This window comes from Chenopodium album, chromosome 3 (assembly GCF_948465745.1).
Source record: "Chenopodium album chromosome 3, dcCheAlbu1.1, whole genome shotgun sequence".
Classification (NCBI taxonomy): domain Eukaryota; kingdom Viridiplantae; phylum Streptophyta; class Magnoliopsida; order Caryophyllales; family Amaranthaceae; genus Chenopodium; species Chenopodium album.
Genome location: NC_137836.1, coordinates 77065305 through 77088482, shown reverse-complemented (window position 1 = coordinate 77088482; position 23178 = coordinate 77065305). Strand labels below are relative to the sequence as shown.

Genomic DNA, 23178 nt, shown 5'->3' with positions numbered 1-23178 from the left:
TTTAAGAAACATTTTATCCCCCCCCCCCTACCCAAAAAAAAAAATGAAATAAAAAAAGAAAAAAAATGAATAAAACAAAGTTATGATAGTTTTGCTTGTAGAAACAAGAAAAGCGTTGTGTGTTGGGTGGTAATGGCTTCTTCAACTGAAACTCTAATGTGAACACAACAAAACATGAAATGACTGAGACTTAAATCTTACAGTAAGCTTAATTATATACATTTTAATCATATTTAATGAATATTTTATTGGAATTTGAGGCCAGTGTTTTTAGCTTCAAAGGCTGAATCTAAACAGAATCATTATTGGTCAAGAATAATATGTTCTCTAAAGGTTTCTTGCCTTTCATGCTATGTACATGTATAGTAAAAAAAACAAATTAGTCTTATTCCCTATCACATGAGGACCCCTTTGTCTAATTGATCTTAGATGTACGTGGTACTTGGATTGTGTACTTGGACAAGCTTCTAAATTAAGGGACGATTCAAATTGGCTCGAGTTTATTATTAAGTTAAGTTATGTCATGTCATATTTGTGCTTATTGATTTATGTCATATTTGATCAGTCTATTGTTAATTAGTTTATTATGATATTATAAGCTACACAAAATATTAAGTTTCGAATCAAGATGGATTAACAATTCGAGCCCGATCAAGTTCTATAATAAGTCAAGGCAGATCTAAGATTATTAAGGTAACACTTGTAATTGTCAATTCAATACATGCTCAACTCGTCCCTTTTAGCTGAAATTTTGAAAAATGGTGGGCCATGCATGTGTTACTCGAAACTATTACTAAATCTCCTATGATGTACGAATACGACTATGTGATATAAACCGTGGGCTTCAACCATTAGCTTAAATTTTTGTTGGGTTGATTCTTTAACACGGTATCAAGTGTCAACATTACACCAAGGTTACGTGTTTGAATATCATCTACCCCTCTTTCCTAGTGGAATATTAAGCGTTGAGTATGGTGAGATGATACCCATGCTACATCCACACTTCAAACCTCAATGAGCTCTCGTGTGAGGGACATGCATGATGGAGTATAATAAACCGATTTTGGGCTTCGTCTTTCTCTTAAACTTTTAGTTGAGTTTTCCCTTAACCCTATGGATTTCTTGCCTATATTCCAAAGCCGAGGCCAAAATTCATAATTCTTGGGAATATGCTGCGTTTAAGCTAAGTGTTCCCATATTTGACTAAACAAGTATGATGAAGCTATCGCTAATCATTTGAGCATTCTTCTAGAGGTCTTAAATTTATGTTACGATAGAGTATGGATTTGTGAAGATTGTAAGGTTTTGCCAACCAAGTCGGCATACATGCTAACTTTTGTAAAAAAATAATTTGGAACTTTTATAGCGTGATATATACCATCAGAATGTAAAGTTTTTTTTGACTAAAAAGGTTTAATCTTTGGCTTGAAGGTTAAAGAAGGGCACATGACCGTTATTATCAAGGTTGCATGGACGTGTAAAACACTACTTATATTAAACTTCATCTCCTATTGATATTATAAATACAAGTTATAATTTTAATACTAATAGAGCCGCATAATCGACTTTTAATTTTTGAGTATATTGTAGGATATGAGTATGATTGTACAAGTAGTTAATAGTTAATTAGTTATTAACCCCGTGCAATGTCTTTAAATAATTACTCTGATTTTTTAGTTGTACCATAGTGACTTGACATGTTTGTCAAAATGTATTTTTGACTATTAGTTACTTGATTTTTTTTTTGTTTAATTTGGTCACCAATACTTGAATTATTTAATATATAAGCTATTATAAAATTATTATTTAAGATGCCAATATGACAAAAAAAAATCTAACAAGTTTTTACATGAGCATAATAAAAGCATAACGTCAATATGGTTCAATTTACGAAAATAAAGTATTACTCCACAACTTAAGATGTTAAGTTGTTACTTTATAAATCAAAACTTTAGAGAAGAGATATTGTTGACATTTTAGGTTGATAAATGATAATAATATAGGTTGGGTATCATATGAACTTCAAGAATGACAGGAACTCCAACACGATTTTGTGTAAATAATTACGGAGTAGTGTTTTTTTAAGTTTTCATTTTAAATTTTTTTTTTTTTTCATGGAGAAGTCATGGACATCTTGAGTACTCTTCAAGATAAGCAAAAGATTAAAATTTAAATTAAAAAAATGAATGTAAGAATAATATTCATATGGAATCAAAAGGCATTTTACATCACTAGTATACTGGCCCTTGAGAAACAAAAAAAAATTATCATAAACCAGTGAGAAAATATATTTACATTTTAAATTTCAAGAATATTGATGATATAATTTCCACTTTCAGTAACCCCCCTTTTTCTTCATTCACTGAGAACAAGAAACAAATAAACCGAAACATTGTACAGCTGAATAAACAGAACAGGGAAGATATGAAAGCTGTACCTTGCAGCCAGCAGGCAAAAAACATAACATTCCATAGGAAGAAGAAATGAACTGTACATTGCAAGAGAAGAAATCATAGCATTTCATAATTTATACCCTCTACCCCTGTCTAACTATTAAGCACGCCAATCAAAATCACCATAAAAAACCAGCAGTAGACGTGAAAATGTGATAAACCGAAGTAAAATGTATCACACCCAAGTGCAAATAACTCCATTCTTGTCAGAAGTCGCCAAAGGCTTTCCTAGACCACTCCAAGCACAGCACAAAACAGAAGATCCATGTTCCTTAAGAGTGCTGACTATATCTCCCTTCTGTATTGACCAGATATGTACAGATCCATCGGCAGATCCAGCAGCAACATAATTGTCATCGGCACTAATACAGGATCTGCTCCAATTAGATGCCACTCTGTTTCCACTTGCCCTTAATGTATTGTAAACCTCAAGTGTTCTCATATCAAACAGATTATGCACATTATCTCTCCCACTGGTCAAAATTGTGTTACCATTTCGAGACAAAGAGATTGATGTCACAGCTAGAGAATGAGCAGCAACTTCACTTAAAAGCTTCCCTGTCTGTATGTCCCAAAGCCGGAGATTGCCATCGACATGACCAGAGCATATTGTTCTTCCATCCATACTGAAACAAACAGCGTTGCAATTGCTTGGAAAAATGATTGTATTAGTGCAATAACCTTTCTGCAAATCCCAAGCTTTTATTGTTCGATCGTATGCTGCACTGACAACGTGCCGATTGGATACTTTGCTCACATCTACTGCGCAGACTTTATCAGTATGCCCTGTAAGTGTATGTCGGATTCGGCCCGAGCTGACATCCCAAACATACAAGTTATTTGAGCTACTGGCAGCTATTACAGTTTTATTATCATTTGTGACAGTGAGATCAAGAACAGAACCTAAGCAACCATAAAGAGTGTGACTTAATGATCCTGTGCTTGTATCCCACATCTTAATAGAACGATCCTGTCCTCCAGTGATCAGTTTGTTGGAATTGTACTCAAACAATATGGAAGCACAGCCACCATCATGAGCATGTATTCTATTCTTGCAAGTTGTAGGAATGGTTGATTCCACAAAAAACTCGGCACCTTCCTCACTTCGACGAACTACACCATCAACTTGTTGGCGAGCAATTTGTTGTATGCTGCTGGCCTTAAGTTGTTGAAGCATGTCTTCATAAAGAGAATTTGCCTAAATCAAAATGAATATAACATAAGATCTTAGTAAATAAATGTTAAATTTTCTGTATAAGGATGGCAACAGAACATAGCAGCTAAAAGAAGTTGCTATCGGCAGCAAAAGAATACATTCAAGAAGCTCTCCTGAGCCCTGATTTAGATACTTCAAACAACTAATAGGAACTCATTGATGCCGTTATCTGGTTAGTTTAGAGCTTGACAGTAGAATATTTTGGTTAGGACTTGGGAGTTCTCTGCCCTTCAATATATAAAGCATATTGACTAGCAAATCTGATCTATGAAGCTTCTACTATAAGCAATGAAACCACAGGAAAAGATTGATGAAAGCATCTAGTGATAGTCAAACACGAGATATATAGAAGTTAATGGAGACAGTTCATAACCTTTTCCATTGGGAATAATAGGAACTCATTATGGTTACTTGGTTAGTTTAGAGTTTGACAGTAGATAAATTTGGTTAGGAGTTCTCCGTCAGTCAGTATATAAAGTACATTAAATAGATCTATGAAACTTCTACTAAAGGCACTGAAACTGCAGGAAAAGATTAATGAAAGCATCTAGTGATAGTCACACAATAGATGTTTAGAAGTTAACGGAGACAGTTATAACTTTTTTTTCCATAAGGCAATTACTCATCTAAAGGTGATGAAACATTAATTTACTAATTTTATTGAGACAAAATTTTCATTCTTTATGTAATGAACTTCATAAATCAAGAAAGTAAAACCTGATCTCTCTAAGTGAATTGCTGAAGATAGCTAGATATTAACAGAAAATACTTTATCCCTAGAACTTCAACAGTAATAATATACTTTATAATCTCAAAGGCCCCCACGCCACAGCATCTAACTGCAACATATATTAACCAAAAACACAGGGAATAAGAGGGACTCTTATAAGCATCAGGAGAACAAAATTAGAACAAGCCATCAAAAATTAAAAGAAGTTATCTTGACTGAAGGTTGCCAACATTTTTCAGTCCTTAAATCAGTTGCCAGTATTTGCAAAGAGCAGCGGAGGAGTTGATGAAAGCTACAAGTGATACACTCAGACTAGTCACTTAGTAATGTCAATGGCAACTTTGTGGAATAAGCTTTTTTCGATTCTGATGCCCGAAAATGAACAAATTTGAGGAAATAATAACAATTGAAGTTTTGGTTCTAGAATTTCATGACAAACAAATTGAAAATGGTACATTTCATCACATGTCATCCTTTCTTCACCTTAATCAACAGGTATGGTCCATTGTCTTTGCATATTAAGTACAGGAAGCGCTGAAATTTTCACATTAATATTTCCTAATTTATTGGCATAGCATAAAAAAGGAAGGGCCCATATTGACTCAATTCATAATTATAATCATCAAAGACATATCAATCTCTCTAGCTTTTGTATATGCTTATGGTCCAGCACTCCAGCACAACACATCAGCAAGCATTAGATTGATTATAAGACTTGAAAATGCGCTTTGCACACTCAGAACAGATCTCCAGAAACCTTTCAAGATACTATATTCTTACATCATAGCTGTTCAAGAGATCCCATTACACCCATATCACGCAGTAAAATGCATTGTGCTAAGTTTCTCGTGGTTATAAACTTTATTTTGCTTGTTTACATCAACTTAAACAGGCCTGACAAAACTCACTCTCAATCTTTAATGAAGTGCTATGTGTCCATTTTCTAAAAAAGCACAAATGCACGATATAATACTCAAAAGGAGAAATTGTGGGAGTAATTACACTGGCCAAAAACTACCCATCAGACAAAAAGCTCGGCATTCAACAACAAACATTTCTATTAACTGCAGAAGTAGCTCATTTCTAAAGCAATAAGCTGATGAATATACATGTGATACCCAGATAGATAAGTAGGCTAGTGTGTTTCAAAAAAAAAAAAAAATCTAAGTCAAACAATTACATGGCTATATATGATCTTGAACTATTCATGGTCAATAAAATTTGATAAGTTTGGTCCAATAACAAACCTTTGCATAATTCAGTATCCTTACAGATATTTTAAAAATGTGCAGAATGAATCAGACTTTCTAGTTTGTACAAATCACGCAGCTACCAAATAAACCCCGCCCAGCACTAAATCAAATTCAATATATCATTTCCTCTCAATAAAAACTATAGAGAGGAATAAAATACCTCATTAAGACGCTCAGCGTCTTGCATTTTCTGGAGCATCCAACGATCAACCAACATCTTATTCTCAGCTTCAGCATTTTTTGCTTTCATACTCATCTCATCAAGTTGTTTTTTCAGCTCTTGGTTCTCACTTGTCAGCAATTCTTCACCCTTAATCTTCTCATCTAATAGTTTCTTCAACTCAGAGTTCTCATCGCTAAAGCATTATGTAAACTTCGATTCAATATCCATATGAAGTGAAGTACAGATAATTCAGAAACAGAAAGCCAGAAAAATCATAGTGGAAAGCACAAGAGGTTAACCTGAGCTGAGTAACCTCCTTTTCCAAGTTAGCTACAGCAGTTTCTTTCTCTTGAATCAAAGCTTTGGCAGACCGTCCCTCAGCAACTTCAACCACAAGCTGCTCAGATAGTCGAGATTGAGCTTTGTAACATTGCTGAAGTTCAAGCTCCAAATTTTCAGCTTTCTCTTTCCATTCTGAGCCCTTAAAGAGTAGATACAATCAGTCAGTTACTTAAAGAAATGGAAAAATAGGAGACAGGTATGCAACACCTGTAGGTTCATTCAAATAGAGCTGAAATCATATAGTGTATAGACCAAGCAGGGACCCATTATAGTAGGTCTAACTCACTAATGTTCGAAGACGTTTTCGCACCAAAGATAATTTTGCTAAGACATGCGATAATCTAACCTAATTCTTGTTGATGTATGCCCGATTATTCAGCAAACCCATTAAGCAGTAAGCACATAAAACTTGCCACTTAAGCTAGATCAAAAGAGAAACTCCCCCCAAAAAACAGGCCAATAATGATACTTGTAAAACTTAAGTAACATGGGTACACCTAAAATTAGACAGAGGAATTAACTTTTGTCATCACTAACCTAATCAAGTTACTCATCAAATCATCAAACAACATAAGCACTTACTATTTAAGTCCCATATCCGGGCCCAAGATGCTTAACAGGCTTGTTTGGCAAATGGCTTTTAGCTAGATTTTATGTTGGTTTAACATATAATAAGATCAAAAAACCAAAAACTTTGTTTGCAAAATAATTTTTCCATCAATTTAATAAACCATAAATGCAAAACTTGGCTAGAACATATCTAATTCTCTTTCATAAATTTTCTAATTTAAAAAATTGTAAGTAAAAATACCAGTAATTTTGTATACTCATGGCTAATCAGAACAACCAATCTTACCCAATATCACAACAAACAGCAAATGCTACCAATTGACTAATAGTGTCAAACAAGCCAATTGAACCAACCAACATCCAATATTAATTCTCGTCAATACACACATTAACACAATTATCGAATAAAAATGAACAAAATTTCAAAACCCTAAAATAACGAGAGAAAAAAAAAATTCTGCAAGAAGTTAAGTGTTTGACCTGATGAATTAGAGGTCTAGCAATAGCGGTAATCGCCGCAGCATGAGCACCTTCTTCCGCCAAATGCCGCTTCCGAAGCGCCTTCAAAGCATGCTTAATTGCATCAATGGCAACTTCTTCTTCATTCAACCTGCTTCAGTAATTTCAAATTGATCAATTCATTCATAAATTCATCAAAAAATTAGAAATTATACTCAAACAGTATAAAAAGTCAATTAAATTTCAAAGATGAATCAAATTTTATTACATTTTGAGCATCGGCGATTATTTCTTCTCCTTCATTCGCTAATTCAACAGATTTTCGTCAATTTCTTGCAGCAGATTTTTCGATAAGTGAATTTTCAGATCGATTATCGTTTATATATAAATATAATAGTGTTGTACTGGAGAATTTTGAAGAATTTGAAGATAGAGTATAAAGTTTGCTTGAATTTGTAACAAATTCAACAAGAAATTTTAGAAAGGTTTAGAAGTTGAGTAAAAGAGGACGATGATAGAAACAGGAGTTCTTTTATTTTAGTTTGAGTGAGAAAATGAAACAACAACCGAATGAACCGATGTGGGTTTGATTTTTGGGCCCATGGAGCCTCGTGAGTTTTAGGTGAATCCGCATCGAGACATCGGAGTCAATTCGAGTATTCGGGTCGAGTTTGGTGAGTTTAAATTGAGTGGAGTCTATTTTAAATTTGAGTTATGTTAATTTAGTTTATCCGTATAAAAATCTAAATTTGAAAAAAAAAAAAAAAAATCGAGTTGGTTAGGTAGACTTGGGCCGCAAGCTTTCTGTCCCCCTTTAAGTGGTTTTTGCTTCTTCTTGCTCCTGTTCTTAACTCTTTCTCGGGTAGTTCTCAATGTTTGGCACTTTCCATACTTCGTGGGTGCAACATCAACAACTTCGCTCATGATCAAGTTACAGCCAAAGATCTATGACTATATTATGTTAATTGTTCGTATTTCGTTCATTCCATCGGTATGCTCCCAGGTACCTGTAATTGTGATCCATTTGCCAAAACTGAGGGGTCTTTTTTGTGGAAACCTTCACGAAAAATCGTCGTTTTTTTTTTTAATGGTTTTCCCCGTTTCACAACTGCTCTTTCCATACCTTCGGATATCTGGTGCAAAATCGTAGTCTGATTCCTTATTTCTTCAATGATAGAGTTGGCTATCTTTGTGGCAACGATTTTACAAGTTCACAAAGAAGGCTGGACGAGTGGAATAAGGGGGAACGACTCGATCGACAAAAAAGAAGAGTAGCCTCCCTAGAACCTGGCAGTAATTACCAATGAATTCCCGAACAATCCTCAACCAAGATCTACAATTCATTCTCGTAAAGATTATAACACACAGAAGACTCCTTACCTTAGGAGTGGGATGAATGATACATCCAGCGAACGCCGGTGAAGAATGCAAGCAAAGCTGGAGCTCGGGCATTGTTATATTCTAATCCATCAAGAAAAAGAAGGCAGACTATTAAAAAGGCCGACCGCATAAAGTACAGGGAGTGAACAGTCGGGTGAAGTTTTGACATCCATAGTTATTCCTCCTTATGTTGTGGAATAATGCATGTATTTATTTAATTGGATACATGAAAGTTGAAGCAAAATGCTAATTAAGGATCATATATTGACTCAAGTCCGATCCAAATCCTACCCAATATCAAACATAACTAGGCACAATTTGACTAGATTTAACCAAACTAACAAATTTTTTCTAATATGTAATTTTGTAGAATTTAAACTAATTGACAATATATTTAAGATTATGGATGTCAATTAGGTTAGTTGACTAAGGATCTGTTCTCTTCAGCTTAATTTCAATTCAGTTTAGTTCCTAATTTCCTTCTCTCATAAACAATTCAGTTCAGCTCAGTTCAACTAAGTTCAGTAAATGAGAACATGCCTTAAATTCTTAAGGGGTGATATACAAAACCTAAGACAATCACCCGGTGCCCTTCAGGTTTTTTTTTTTTTTTGATAACAAGTGCCCTTAAGATTAGTGTATATGAGAATGTTTTGGAAATACTTTTGCTATTGAAATCTCTGAACAAAAGGTCATTGTGGCATTTGGTCATTCAACTTCAAAATACAACTAAAATAAGGTCTAATAAAAACTAAACAAATTCATTGGTTTTCCTAAGTGTGGAAATTAAGTGAAATGAATGCACCCTAATATGTTAGAGAGTAATATTTTAGTAATCAATAATACTCTACATTAAAAGTTGTCAACAGAGAGGTAGACCTTACTAGCAAATAGCTCTAGGTCACAAACCGCTTAATGAATCTTTATTACTCACTTTAAAATTATTGAATCAAATCAATCAATAATGGTGTTTGGTGGATTTTATTTATATATTTTGGTAGATAAGGAGAAGTACCTATTAGAGATTAATTTAATTTGACATAAGTTATCGATCAAGACTCGTTGAATATAGAGGGAAAAGGGTTTTTAAAAAATCCCTAGCCTCAAGGAACCCCTAATATTATTCGATTTTAAAACTTCTAGATTGCGAGATGTAAATCTTTTCACTAAACCAACCTTTGTTTGATCAAGACTATAAAGAAAATATCAATAATTTAGATTTTTTAGTTTGATTTTTCCTTTTAGATAAGTAGTAGTTTATGTTTTTTATTCAACAAAACAAAACACAATATCATTATCCTATTTTTATATAGTACTTGGTATAATGACTATCATCCATAATTTTCATAATTAACCACCACTTGTATACAATCATTTAAGATAGTCCAAAATCTGACGACACCCATCTCTTACTTTTGAGGATCAAATTCCTTTTCAATTGGTACTCTCTCCAAAAAAATTCAATTGGTTCCTACCAAAAAAAATTCAATTGGCCCAACCCTTTAATTTAATTGTGTATTGCTAAAAAAGATTCCTATCCTTAGTTTAGAATCTGCAATTTTCACATTACCAACACCTTATCCTCTGCTCAAAAATAAAATAATTTAAATTTAATAAAAAATACAAAATTCAATTATTAATTTCTTGACTTTATTTATTTTTTAATACCCAAAAATATCTTCTAAACTGTATAAATTGACAAGAAAGGTTCTCTATTTTTCTGGGCATCATTTCCTTCTTCATCCCCTTTAAAAAAATTGTAGCTTTTTACTGTTCATTGAAGTTTTTCAGGGGATCGAAGATGGCCGCCTGTTTTCTGGGTTTCTCTCTGCTTCTTCTACTTGCTCCTTCGGTAATTCATCTATCTATTTCTTTTGGTTGATCTTTTTTATTTTAATGAATTTGTCATCCATTAAAGTTTCCATTTTTGGTTAATTGTACTTTTTTTTTTTATATGAATAACTGTTATGTTTGCCTCATATTGATTTAGTTGACCCACTTATCTTAAAGTTATGATCACTTGTTATAATTTTGATTGGTCAAATTATAATAACTACCCATTTCAGGGATCTGTTTTTTTAATAATTTAGAATCAGTTTTTGTATTAGAGTTATAGATATGACTATACGAGTTAGCTTAGTTAGTAGAGTCTTGAAGCATGTATGTAAGACTCGAGATCAAATTCCGTCTAACTATCTTTTGTGGCTCTCTATATACGAAATTATATTAGAATTACAATTGATTTGCTATGATTGGATCTGTGGAACTTTGAATTTGGGGGGAAAGAATTAAAAAAAAAAAAAAAAAAAAAAAACCCTTTTTTCTTTGGAAAATATAAATTTCTTAAATAAAGAAAATTGGAAGTTTGGTTTAATTTCTATTGTATTGGTGGGGTGGGGCAGGAGAAGTAGGAGGCTTTGGTGTATTCTACAAGTATATATTAGTGGCCATTTCTGGGTCAGTTAGCAAATTTGTCTTTTGGGAAATTCTTGTTTTTAATAAAATATTATGACTCACATAGTTTGTCCTGTGTTGTTGGGTTGATCTTTGAGCTTGATTTAAGTTGTTGCAATTGTTAATTATCACTTGAAACGTGTAAGAAATTCTTGGAGTATTTATTTTTCATAAAAATGTTTGATAATTGATTGTAGCACTCCCAAAGTTAATACCGCGCTAAACTTCTTTGAAGAAAGAAGAAGGGAGCTCGGTTATTGATCAATATAATTATATAACCAAACCACCCTCTTCTCAATTCTCCCAAAATTTTCTCCTACACGTTGTTTACAATGGTAAAACATATGTTTTTCCTATATTCTTTGACACTGTTTAAAATCATGAGTTTTAAGTGTATACGTACGTCTCCTTCCTTGGGAAATAGAGTTGTACTTTTAAGTTTTAATATTTTGTCAACCTATGAACTGCTGGCTTTATTTTACTTTCCAAGAAGTTCAACTTAGTGTAGTTTTATTTTGCTTCATACAAGTGATACAACCTCTTTACCACTTGAAAGTATAATTCATTAGCAATGGACATTGGTAACTTATAATTTACTGATCGAGTAGGAAAATGCTAATCGAGTAAATGTAGGTATGAATAAGAATCTAAGTGTAGTGATACGTAACTTTAAAGAAATCCGCTCAAGGTGTAAATTTGTCATAGATTCTCAACCCACTGTTATTTTGAGAGTTATATATAATGCTTATTCATAATTTGCGAAACTAGTGAAGTGGAGTCATGTGGATTGCAAAGACAAACATATGACCTTGACCTCTTGCTGAAAGCTGAAATCAAAAATCATTACCTAATAACATGTAAGTGTGTGTGTTGCCCTGCAAGAAGCGTGAAATCATAAATTAGTTCCTGTATGTCCCCAGCCACAGGACTACTTATGCTCACAAGCTTTGTACTCTTTAGTGGTTGTTATCTAGTTCCTGAGAGTATAAAAGGTTCATCCTTAAGTAGTATTGAAGTAGAATTTGAAGCTGTATGTTATACAAAATCTGCTGGCTATGTTTCTCAATATATCATTATCTTGTTGTCTGTTCCTTCCTTGACTTGACAAATTCTCTGACAATTTTTTTTCATATTTATATTGCAGCTTATTGTGGCCGAATCAGTTTCTGAGCTGAAGTTGAACTCTAACCTTCTCCAGGTATGTTTAAGCTCCTTTGAGTGATGTATAACTTATGAGTCATCTCTATATTGATCAACACACCTTCATATCTTATTTCAGGACTCTATAGTCAATTCAGTAAATACAAATCCAAAAGCTGGATGGAAGGCTGGAATGAACCCGCGATTCTCTGATTTTACAGTGAGTTTTTGTTCAAATGTTCTCTGATAATTGTTTGATGAGAGTCAAATTTTAATCTTCAACAACCTGAGCGCTCCTGTAACTCTTTAGATTTGCGCAAAATTTTCACTGCTGTTTTTTTTATTTTTTTAATTTTTGTCATTGTTAAGCTTGGCCAATTCAAGCGCATCTTAGGTGCTAGACCAACCCCCGAGAGTGAGAAGAGGAATATTCCTCTAGTGCATCATGACAGGTCCTCGAACTTGCCAAAGGAGTTTGATGCCAGAAAAACATGGTCTCAGTGTAGCACTATTGGAAGAATTCTTGGTAAGTCTGTGATATATTCTTCTTTCTAATTTTCTATAACAATATCTATGCAATGATCATCTAATTCTTATTTACTTTTGTCTCCCTTTTCCTCTTATCTCACTTGGGGGGTCATTGCTAAATTCCGTATTAAAGACCAGGTACTTGGCATCTTATTACATTTTGTTAAAACAGCTGTCAGTTAAGATAAATCACAACATTTCAAGCTCACTTAGATGATCTTCTGCTATCTGTCAAATAGGGTCACTGTGGTTCTTGTTGGGCATTTGCTGCTGTTGAAGCTCTTTCAGATCGTTTCTGCATTAATTATGGCATGGTAACCACACTCTCTATCTTTTGAATCCGTTATATTTCCTTTCCTTCTGAAATTAATCATAACATTATGTTCCCCCAAATATCGCCTTGTAGAACATCTCATTATCAGTTAATGATCTCTTGGCATGCTGTGGGTTCTTGTGTGGAGCCGGATGTGATGGTGGAACACCCATCTATGCCTGGCGCTATTTTGTTCACCATGGTGTTGTCACTGAAGAGGTAAAGAAATTATTCTTCAGCCCAATGATATGTTTTCTCAACTTTTCAACCTCTTTCTACTACTAATGTCTGTATGTTGACATGTGATTGATTTCTCTGTAACAGTGTGATCCATACTTTGATACCACTGGTTGCTCTCACCCAGGTTGTGAGCCCGGTTACCCTACTCCCAAGTGTGTAAGGAAATGTATGGGTGGTAACCAATTATGGAGACAATCAAAGCACTATGGTTCAAATGCCTACAGAGTTAAAAAAGACACATATCAGATCATGGCTGAACTCTACAAGAATGGACCTGTTGAGGTGGCTTTTGATGTTTACGAGGTAATCGAATAGCAATCTGAATCACCTAGCAGGCATTGTTCAGTTTTAATAGTTTGAAATTCAGTGACGGAGCTCATATTTAATCAAGCTGATTTCATTATAAACTAATAGATGAATGAATTCATACCAGTATAAATAAGCTATTGGTAACTCGTGAGGCCACAAGGTTATCTTTTCCTTTGGGTTGTCAAAAATGAACAATGATTTGGGATGACAACCTGCTAGATAATTTTTAAAGTGCTGACCACCCTAAAATTTGCTTTGTAATTTTCTGAAGTGCTGTAAAAGTGGGTTCATTGGAACCCTGTGATTCTAACATAGGTCTGTCACTGATCGATTTTTCAACCAGACTAAGGGACTTAAGTTGGAAAAACCAGAATCGAGATGTAGAGTAATTACCTCCGCCTTTTAGCTTTTACTCAATCCTGTTGTTATTTTATTTCAGGATTTTGCTCATTACAAATCAGGAGTTTACAAGCATGTGACCGGACAATACCTTGGAGGACATGCTGTGAAGCTGATTGGATGGGGAACTACTGCTGACGGAGAGGATTATTGGGTACTTTTTTTTACCTTTTCATATTCTGACCCTTTCGATGTATGAATTATATCTCAGTTTTGATGCCTGGTTGCTAATCCAATGTCATGTTTCACAGCTACTCGCAAATCAGTGGAACAGAAGCTGGGGAGATGTATGTTTGTTCTCTCTTGTAATCATAATTCAACCATCAATTAATAACAAGTATATTTTTGACTCATATTTTTCTTATTATGACAGGACGGATACTTCATGATCAGCAGAGGAACCAACGAATGTGGCATTGAAGAAGACGTGGTGGCTGGCTTGCCTTCACCCAAGAACTTGTTCAAGGTGGTAGGCGAATCAGATGATGGTGTTTCTGCCTCCTTTTAAGCGATATGATTATTGCTCATTGATTGGCTTCTATAACATATTTCCAAATCAGCATCGACGTAGGAAATGGACAGTATTTGATATCTAATGTTCATTGGCAGCAAATCATATTTGTAATTTGTGATTCAGAACATTAATGAAGATCTCAGTTCTATAAGAACATGATTCTTCAGAATAATTCTCAGCTAGTCTATTACATGTAAATGTCCTATTAAAGAAGAATACTGCTTGCTATTAACCAAATTATCAAAGGGACATATCACTTCTTTTAAGCTCTTTAATTCTTTTCTTCCCTGTCTTGATTATTCTCGAATTAGCAAAGTTCTCCGGTGCCAAGCAGGCCATTCTTGCAGATCGAAATATGAGATCTTTGATCTCCTTTTCACTCCCTGCTTTACGGCTTACCTATTGAACACCGGTCTAGATTGATTACACGAAAGGATGTTGTAACAGCATAGGCTGTCATGTTCGCTTGCTGGTTGCTTCTTAGACCTTGCAGAGCGCGTATTTGAGATGATAATTAAATGATTAGAAGTGTGTGTATTGATAATTATTTAAAAAAAAATAAAAATAAAAAAAAGGATCACTTAAGTTAGACTACAATTTCGCATGTTCTCTATTAAGTATAGTTTAACTTGTACACATTTGAAGGCAAGAATTAGACACCACAGCAAAATGAAAAATATAATAAAGGTTTAAAGATGAAAAAAAAAATTCTTTAATAAAACTCCTAAAATACAAGAATCAAACTTATATTGAATAATTTTATTTATTTATTTTTTGTGTTTTTGAAAAAAAAAAAAAAAAAAAAAAAAACTCAATCTATCTCCAAAATTGGTATTTTACTTATTCATGCAACAATTTTATTCATTAATTTAAAAATACATTAATGTATTATTGCTTGTTATTTTAATCCCAATGCATTATGAATCACAATTTTTGGCCTAATTTTTCTTTTGACGATCAATTCAAAAGCCAAACACAAAAGTTCCCATTGCAAATTTGTCCATAATTTGGTTGAGCTAGTAATATAACTTAGTACTGTAGTAGATTAGTAGTTAGTCTCATGAAAATGATGGGCTTTAAATTGCTATAAACTAAGCTTAAAATTCTTGCTAAAATCTCCCATCACAATAATTATGAGTTTATGACATGGAGGACAAATGACGGTTACTCTCTCTATTACAGATTAGTTTTTACACTTTCCAGCAACTAATCATCTAAATGTGCCATGATATGTGTAAAAGCTAATCTAGGACAAATGCAATATTTAGATGGATAAAAGGTAAATATGATACAAGGTGAGACTAGTATAATATGGAATGACTCAACATGAAACATGACATGCTGCTATTTATACCAAGCAAACATGACATGATAAGATAAAACACATTAAATTAAGTTAAATTTGGTTTAGGAACACAATCATGACATGTTTGCATGTGTGTTAAGGTCGTGCTTGGGTTGTGCTTTTGAAATTTTTTTGACACGAATTGGGATGTAACAAGTGGGTTTAATTTTGGGCAAGATATGTAAGTAAAGCATAAGACAAATCTAACACGAACCACAAGTCCACAACCATTACAAAATTCCATAGAAAGTAACCATGTGAAATTCTATCTTTACCGATTGCTTAGGTAATCTATATACTATATACTAAAGTAATCACCAAATGGGACACTTGGCATAATTTTGTGAAAAATTTTCCCTCTAAAATACTATTCATTTATTTTCCTTGAAAAATTCTATTAAAAATTTAAATTCTTTTAAAAAATTTTATTTATGCAACACATATTAATTTGAGAATTTACAAGATAGACATTAATAAATTCAAATTTGAAAAAATAAAATAAAATTATTACATAAGTCATTTTATTTCAATTAACTCTATTTAATGACAGTCGACTATAATTATTAAAAAAATCTTACTTTATAAATCCGTGCATGGCACGGGGCCAAAAACTAGTTATGTCAGTAATAAATACTAAAAAAAGACCTTGTATTAAATGACGGAAAGAGTATTATATTTAGACAATTAGACAAATAACTATGCAGCTCTATAAAAATTAAGAAAATGTCAAGTTAAATGAAGAAAACCTTAATTTATATTGTACTCATATAGTCAGATGGTTACATTGATATATAGGATAAAAACATCATTTTGATCCAAGATCCGATAGTAAATACACTTTATTTCTCGTAAGAAATGATTGCACGTATCATTATTTCACATTTAATGAGGAAAGCAATTGTGGTTTTCATATCTATTCATTAAGGTACGTGGAATTTTCCAGGCAACACAAAAATTGTGTACTTGTTTCAGCCTCAATCTCAGTCATTCTTGCATTGCTAAAGGAACACCTGTGACCTGTGTCTGTTTTCACTCTTATAAAGTCGGTCTGATACACTACACCCGTTGGTGCATACAATACACCTGTTGCATACGAGTATTTGAAGTTCGCAGAACAAGCAAATGTGCCCAACACGTATTACTTGCAGGATAGCAAGAAAGCTTATAAGCATTTGAACGTTTCTGAATGCAGAAAAGAAAAGTAGGAATAACAGCCAACCTGATAGTTCTGCACACGTTCTATTGATTTTTTTAATGCACCAGACAGTTCTACATGAAAGCATGATTCAGTCAACTTCTATTATCAGGTTTTAAGGGAAGAAATAAAACAAAGTAACTTAATTATTTAATTATGAAGGCTTGAGATTAAAATGAGAAATCAATCAAAAGGCTTACTATGTACCAAAAAAGCATAGTAAAATTCAAGAACATGATAGTCAAATTACTGCTACACCCTCGACTTCGAAATGAACATATTTTTTTTCCTTAGAATGATGGAAAGTACTACATGTTAGAACTTATCCATTTGAAACATCTATGAAGCTTGAACATTTACTCCTAAATCAAATCTGAAGTTCCAAAGAGAAACTTCTCATAGATTGAAAATCAAAGATCTAAAATACCAACTCCCAAAGCCATAAGTTATACCATCCAATGAAATGAATCGCCGTTTTCTTTACCCCAGTTTGCTTGTTCTATTCACTTATCTGTATTTCTTATGTCCCCCCCTCCCTTTCACAAGAACTTGATTGTTTCCACTTACTTTACAGTGATCTGACAACCTTCAGACGGCTCTAATTCTATCCACCCAATCCACACTACGTCGACCCTTCTCAAACTGTAAATCAATGCTTTTTCGAGACCTGTCATGATACTCTACACTTCTTCGGGACCTCTCCAGCTGCTCAAAAGGAATGTTCAATTTTTCGAGCTTATTGACGCTGCTGGCCTTGTACTCATGTATTTTCATCATTTCTGGCCGGTCAATGCTTTTCCTTGGTTTTTCTGGCCGGTCAGTGCTTTTCCTTGGTTTCTCTCTCCGGTCAGTGCTTTTCCTTGGAGCATCGTAACAGTCAGTGCTCTTTCGAGAATTTTCAGGCCTGTCAACACTTTTGCGTGAGATGTTGTGCCTTTGGGAAGGAGGTTTCTCCATCATGGATACAAATTTCTTGAGATGTCTAATATACTCGGGGTAAAGTTCCAAGTCACAATGACTTCCCCCTTTTAGCCATAAGGGTTCATATTTTTCTGGGGACATTTCCCACAATGTTTTACCATGTGAAAAATCAACAACATCATCAGCCGTTCCCTATAGACCATAACATGCAGAGTCAACAGATTACCCAAAGAAAATAGTAGTTTGATGCATCTAAACAATGGAAAGAAAATCAAATGAAGCTTCAATTCTTTCATGGATAAGCAATCAGAACTCAAGAAATGATAACTTTCCAACCATAATAAATAATGTCATTGCACTATAGCTCCACAAACTCAGGTTAATTCAAAAGATGCAGTTAAAAGTGGTTAAACAAGTCTCTTTTAATTTGATGATTTTTTCACTCAATGATCTTTTAATAAGATGAAAGCCAAGATTACGTAACAAAAATATTAAGAAATAAAATGGCTTCAGCAACATCGAGGAGGCCAAGGAGCAAAAAGAAAGGCAGAGAGGCGAGAACTGATGCTTACATGAATTACCAGAACAGGACACTTCACCAATGGGATTTTATCGATATTCTGCACAGAAGAATAAAAAAAATTACTTACATGCTTCAGTTCCTTGAACTTGTCGAAACAGGAAATGATGAAGCAAACTTGTCAAAGTAGGAAATGATGAAGCAATGATAATACCTTGTAGATGTCAAACCAATAAGTGCGCTTAACAGGATACATGACTCTCAAGCCTGAAAGGATAGGACTATGCAGTACAACAGCTCTTAGTCGAGGTAAACGAGAGGCAAGATCCAAAGTGGGACCACTACCAACAGATTGACCATAAAGAATGATATCTTCCTGCTTAGCACCATAGTTCTCTTCAAGACACTTATAAGCAGCTTCAATGTCTGCATACGTGTTGTTCTCAGTGGGCTGTAAATACACAAGTGTAAGTGGCTAACTCTTGTGATACTTGGCCTTTTTTTGTAATACAAAAAGGAATTGACCAATTCAAAAGATTTTTCTATTTCCCAGTAAATAAACAGATGTAAATTTTACTTGAGTTACCTTTCCAGTTGATTGCCCATACCCAGAGTAATCATACCTGCAACAACAAAATTACTTAAGGTTAATTTACTAAGTATGAAGTTCTGCTTGTACAGTCTATGGCATTCTATAAAGAGAGTCAGCCTTCAGCAATTGGGAAAATCATGAATTAAATAGATTCACATCTAGGCTGTAAGGTCTGAGACTTCAACGATACAGGAGGTTTGAATCTGGAACACATTTTACTATGTTTTCTAGGCCCCTTTTCGTAGCCAGATTTTTACAGCATTTCTGATTTTCACAAGGCATGCATTAAAGAAGGGAGAGTTCTCCAACCTGTCCCCTATCATGATATTAGAATTTTGAACAAAGCTTCTCAAAAGAAGGAATTTCTCTATCCAATATTCCCCCATCACCCTTCATGATTCATCATCCGACTAGTTAAGAGGGTTCAGATCTTTGTTCTCGCTCTGCTCTCACAGTCAAGATACAAATACAAAATTTATGCACACTAAAAACCAACAAAATGTTGAATATAGTATGATATCAACCTCCTATCATGCTTATGGGTAAGTAGAGGAGCATTTTAGGAATTAATGGAGCTTGAGCTCAGCAAAGGTTGTAATTATCAATCAAAACCAGTTCTGCTCTGACTGAAGTGCAACCTCAACAATATATGCTAATTTTGCTCAGGAAATCATTCGAAGACGACCTGATAACCAAGGAATGACTATATTATGCTATAAAATCCTTTGACTAGCTTGGTAGCCTTGGTTGAGTAATTAGCAAAAGAATAAACCATGTTAACCGAGCATACAGAGTTTTCTACATGGAAACAAAAGAACCCTTCAACTACATTATTTTCTACATCTGTCCACAGCAGCGGACAAAAGCAAATACGAAATTCGGATTTGGTTAAGTAGATAAATTATTATCAATTATTGTTTAACGTTTCACCAGGTAAAAAGAAGATACTAGACTGCTTAGAAGTTAGAAGTGGTGCCATACATCCCCCCTTTCTCATAAGTAAGCTATCCAATTCCTTCAATTTGGTATGAGGATAAAAGGAACGCGCCAAATCTACCATATAATAAGAGACCAAAATGATTGAATGACAAGCAGGAGAGAGACAAGTCTTCCCTAAATAGAAAATATAGAAAGAACAAATGGAACACAGATAGACAACGACTTCACACACCAAGCAATCAAAAGCAAGGCCGCCATCAGCTCATCATCATCCCGAAATTACTCGATATTAATCGATATAACTCCATTGCAGTAATACCATATTGACCTCGAAAAACAATCCAGTTCAACCACCTTCCATTAATCACTTTACTACTAATCCAAAATCAAGGCATTAAACGATCAAATCCTCATCATCTAGCTGATTGCAACTACTCAATAGCCTTAACTCCATCATCGAACGAACAAGCACAAAACTAGTCAAAGGGTAAAAGATCAAACTAAGATATAGCAGTTCCAACAATTAGGGAAAAATCTCAGGTCAATAATCTTTCTATAAACGCTAATTGAATTCATATAATCAAATTTCAGTAGCAAACTAGCAACCCATTAATTTTTAATAACCAGAAAATTAGAGAAGATGAACCAATATTATTTTTCTTTTTATATTATATTTTTTTTCAGCAATTTCCAAAACCCCCAAATTGTCAAATCGCTAATCAGAATAAAAACAAACAATAATAATAGCAAAAAAGTCGCAAAAACATCATCACCAGAAACAAATTAACAAATTCCATATATGATAACCCTGATTATTCACACAAAATTGACAAAAAACCCAGAAAAATCAAACTAAAACCCAGAATCCCAACATTAACAAAACAATAAAATAACCAAAAAAAATTAAAATCAACCAAAAAATGAGGAGAGAGAAAATACATAATTGAGAATACAAAACATACCCCATAATATTGACCTTCAAATGAATGCTCAACTCAATGAAAAGCTCATACATCTGACCAATATCAGCAGCATTTCCATGAGAGTAAAGCACAGTAGAAGTAGCCATTGGATACCTCACATAAACAGCAACGATCTCAGTTCCTCTTCTTGTTTGGATCTTCAAAACGTCGACGTTTTCCCTGTGTGGGTAAGGTTCTAGAAGCTGTAAACCTGTTAATTCATCTTTAAGGACTCTGTAAGAAGGTGGGTTTGGTGGGAAAAACGCGAATTTAGCCGCCATTGATGACGTCACCCCTCCCATCTCTCAAGCTTTCTCTCTCTAAACTTCCCCTGTTTTTTTCTCTCTCTGTTTTTTTTTCGTTTCTGAGAAAAATTAACAAAAAAGGGGGCTAAATTCAGAACTGGGTTATGACATTCCTTTACTTTTTGTGGGGTTTACCTTTTTTTTTTTTTTGAAATTTGTGGGTTTCTTTATTTTAACAGAATCTGATCACAAAGGTGTTTCCCGGTGGATTTCAGCGTTTTCCGGCGGCTTTTAGCGTTTTCCGGCAATGGTTGCGGCGGAGGAAAAAAGAGGAGAGAGAAAGTAGAGAGAGAATGAAGAGGGGAGAAGTACCAAGTTGGCAATGGAGTGTGGTCACATGTAAGAAAGTGGGGGGAGATTTAATTTTTATCTATGGCAATTTAATTAATTATTTTTATTTAATAATTTTACTTTTTATTAAATTAATTTAATATTATTACTTTTTGATGGATTATAAATTATGGTTAGAAGGTGTTGACAAAAATTGGACAGAAGTTTTACAGGTTGTTATGTAGTAAATCATCATGTACACATGTCATAAATCATAATGTTAGTTATGGAAAAATTTTGTTTGAGGTTTTGTGACACTTTAAGGTAAATCTAGAGATATTATGATGCTTTGAGGGTAAATCTAGAAATTAGTTGAGATTTTGGACTAGGTAAAGATAAGCTTAAAAAATTATAAAGGATATTGCTAACGAACGCCCCCGGAACATTGGATAAACATTTAAAATATTACCTAAAATGGTATTAATTTGGGAAAACATTACAAAATCACGCATCGATCGGTGTAATTAATGTTCATTTTAATTAAATCTTTTTATTTTTAGCTAGTTTATCCAATGTCCCCAGGGCATTCGTAAGCTTTTGCCTTTAATTAATTGACCCCAAATATTTCAGTTTTTATTTTTACTCTGTATTTTTTTTTTTTTATGAATTTTATCACCTACATAAAATCTTGTGCAATGACTTAGGGGTGAATTAGATCGAGACAAAAAGAGTTCTAAATTTACACTCATATTGGTATATTCAAATGTTATAGACCCCTTATTTGCCTTTGAAAATGTTTTTTTAAAATTTAATTTTTCAAAGGTTAACTTATTAGACTTGTAATCCATTTTTTTTTAATAATATATTTACACATGATTGGACCTGATTAGCTCGAAGTATCATAGTTCATGATATTACACCTAATTGGGCCTCATCATACTTCATTAGCCTTAAATACTTATTTTTAAAAGGTGAACAAAATCGCACTCTATCTAATAACTTAAAACTAGTTTTTTTTTTTAAATTATTAAAATTTTAAAAAAATAATGTAATACCATTCAAGTTGGGATTTTTTCTTGATAATTTGATCATTAAATGTTACTTAATACGTATTCTAAATTACCTAATGAGGGTAAAAGTTTATAATATACTGTAAGTGTCAACATATTCCAAAAGCTAATCTAATTCAAATTAAAAGTGGAATTCAAATTGGATAATTTTGAGTATATAATTCAAAAAGATCGATGTTTCACGCATTGAAGTCATACATAATTCTAGCCAGATTCAAGTACTCCACAGTACGGAGTAATTTCTTATATTCACCCTTAACAACAATAAATTTTAACAATGCTACAAACCTATTCTCTTGATTAATATTTTTGGATTTGGCAATAAATTAGCAACCACATGAACAATTCATTAAGAGGACAACTCTTAACAATGTTAACATAGTCTAAAAAGTAAGGAACTCACATGGTTAGATAACATATTATAATTAATTACAAATAGACTTCCAAAAAAAAACTCTAAAAAATTCAATAATAATAATAATAATAATAATAATAACAATCTTTGATAAAATCAAACGGGTCTTAATGGTCTTCGATTAATTGAATATACATTATTAGTTGTATATAACAATGTTTTATGCATAAGAATGTGAGGA

At 33.5% G+C, this 23178-nt stretch overlaps 3 protein-coding genes across 4 annotated transcripts; 1 reads left to right on the top strand and 2 right to left on the bottom strand.

Annotated features, from left to right (window-relative positions):
• Window positions 1-2411: 2411 nt before the first annotated feature.
• On the bottom strand, window positions 2412-7789 carry LOC145617521 (autophagy-related protein 16-like). Of its 2 annotated transcripts, none has more exons than XM_081672232.1 (5): window positions 7455-7789; window positions 7208-7340; window positions 6115-6296; window positions 5813-6008; window positions 2412-3651 (listed from the first exon to the last, which is right to left on the bottom strand). In XM_081672232.1, exons 1-5 carry the CDS (start codon window positions 7463-7465, stop codon window positions 2629-2631), a joined length of 1545 nt encoding a protein of 514 aa, XP_081528358.1. In that variant the 5' UTR covers window positions 7466-7789; the 3' UTR covers window positions 2412-2628. The 2 variants fall into 2 exon arrangements, with proteins under 2 accessions (XP_081528358.1, XP_081528366.1); XM_081672240.1 differs by having other exon boundaries at window positions 7208-7337; window positions 7455-7788.
• Window positions 7790-10261: 2472 nt separating this feature from the next.
• LOC145624280 (cathepsin B-like protease 2) lies at window positions 10262-14738 on the top strand. Its single transcript, XM_081677276.1, has 11 exons — window positions 10262-10418; window positions 12165-12218; window positions 12300-12380; window positions 12530-12686; window positions 12822-12826; window positions 12928-13002; window positions 13095-13220; window positions 13326-13544; window positions 13990-14103; window positions 14201-14236; window positions 14323-14738. Exons 1-11 carry the CDS (start codon window positions 10368-10370, stop codon window positions 14455-14457), a joined length of 1053 nt encoding a protein of 350 aa, XP_081533402.1. The 5' UTR covers window positions 10262-10367; the 3' UTR covers window positions 14458-14738.
• A 2469-nt stretch (window positions 14739-17207) lies between these two features.
• On the bottom strand, window positions 17208-21587 carry LOC145624279 (uncharacterized). The gene is made up of 5 exons (XM_081677275.1): window positions 20938-21587; window positions 19031-19067; window positions 18659-18895; window positions 18497-18544; window positions 17208-18116 (listed from the first exon to the last, which is right to left on the bottom strand). Exons 1-5 carry the CDS (start codon window positions 21237-21239, stop codon window positions 17592-17594), a joined length of 1149 nt encoding a protein of 382 aa, XP_081533401.1. The 5' UTR covers window positions 21240-21587; the 3' UTR covers window positions 17208-17591.
• Between the last annotated feature and the right edge of the window lie 1591 nt (window positions 21588-23178).

Excerpts from the sequence above, each read along its gene's own strand:
- LOC145617521 (XM_081672232.1), bottom strand. Across the intron at positions 6,297-7,207 it reads CTAGACCTCTAATTCATCAG|GGCTCAGAATGGAAAGAGAA; the intron begins GTCAAACACTTA and ends CTACTCTTTAAG. Across the intron at positions 6,009-6,114 it reads AAGGAGGTTACTCAGCTCAG|CGATGAGAACTCTGAGTTGA; the intron begins GTTAACCTCTTG and ends ATAATGCTTTAG.
- LOC145624280 (XM_081677276.1), top strand. The coding sequence starts at position 10,368 with ATGGCCGCCTGTTTTCTGGGTTTCTCTCTGCTTCTTCTACTTGCTCCT. Across the intron at positions 10,419-12,164 it reads TTCTTCTACTTGCTCCTTCG|CTTATTGTGGCCGAATCAGT; the intron begins GTAATTCATCTA and ends TTTATATTGCAG. Across the intron at positions 13,545-13,989 it reads TGGCTTTTGATGTTTACGAG|GATTTTGCTCATTACAAATC; the intron begins GTAATCGAATAG and ends ATTTTATTTCAG.
- LOC145624279 (XM_081677275.1), bottom strand. The coding sequence starts at position 21,239 with ATGGGAGGGGTGACGTCATCAATGGCGGCTAAATTCGCGTTTTTCCCA. Across the intron at positions 19,068-20,937 it reads TTGAAGGTCAATATTATGGG|GTATGATTACTCTGGGTATG; the intron begins GTATGTTTTGTA and ends TTGTTGTTGCAG. Across the intron at positions 18,896-19,030 it reads ATGGGCAATCAACTGGAAAG|CCCACTGAGAACAACACGTA; the intron begins GTAACTCAAGTA and ends GTGTATTTACAG.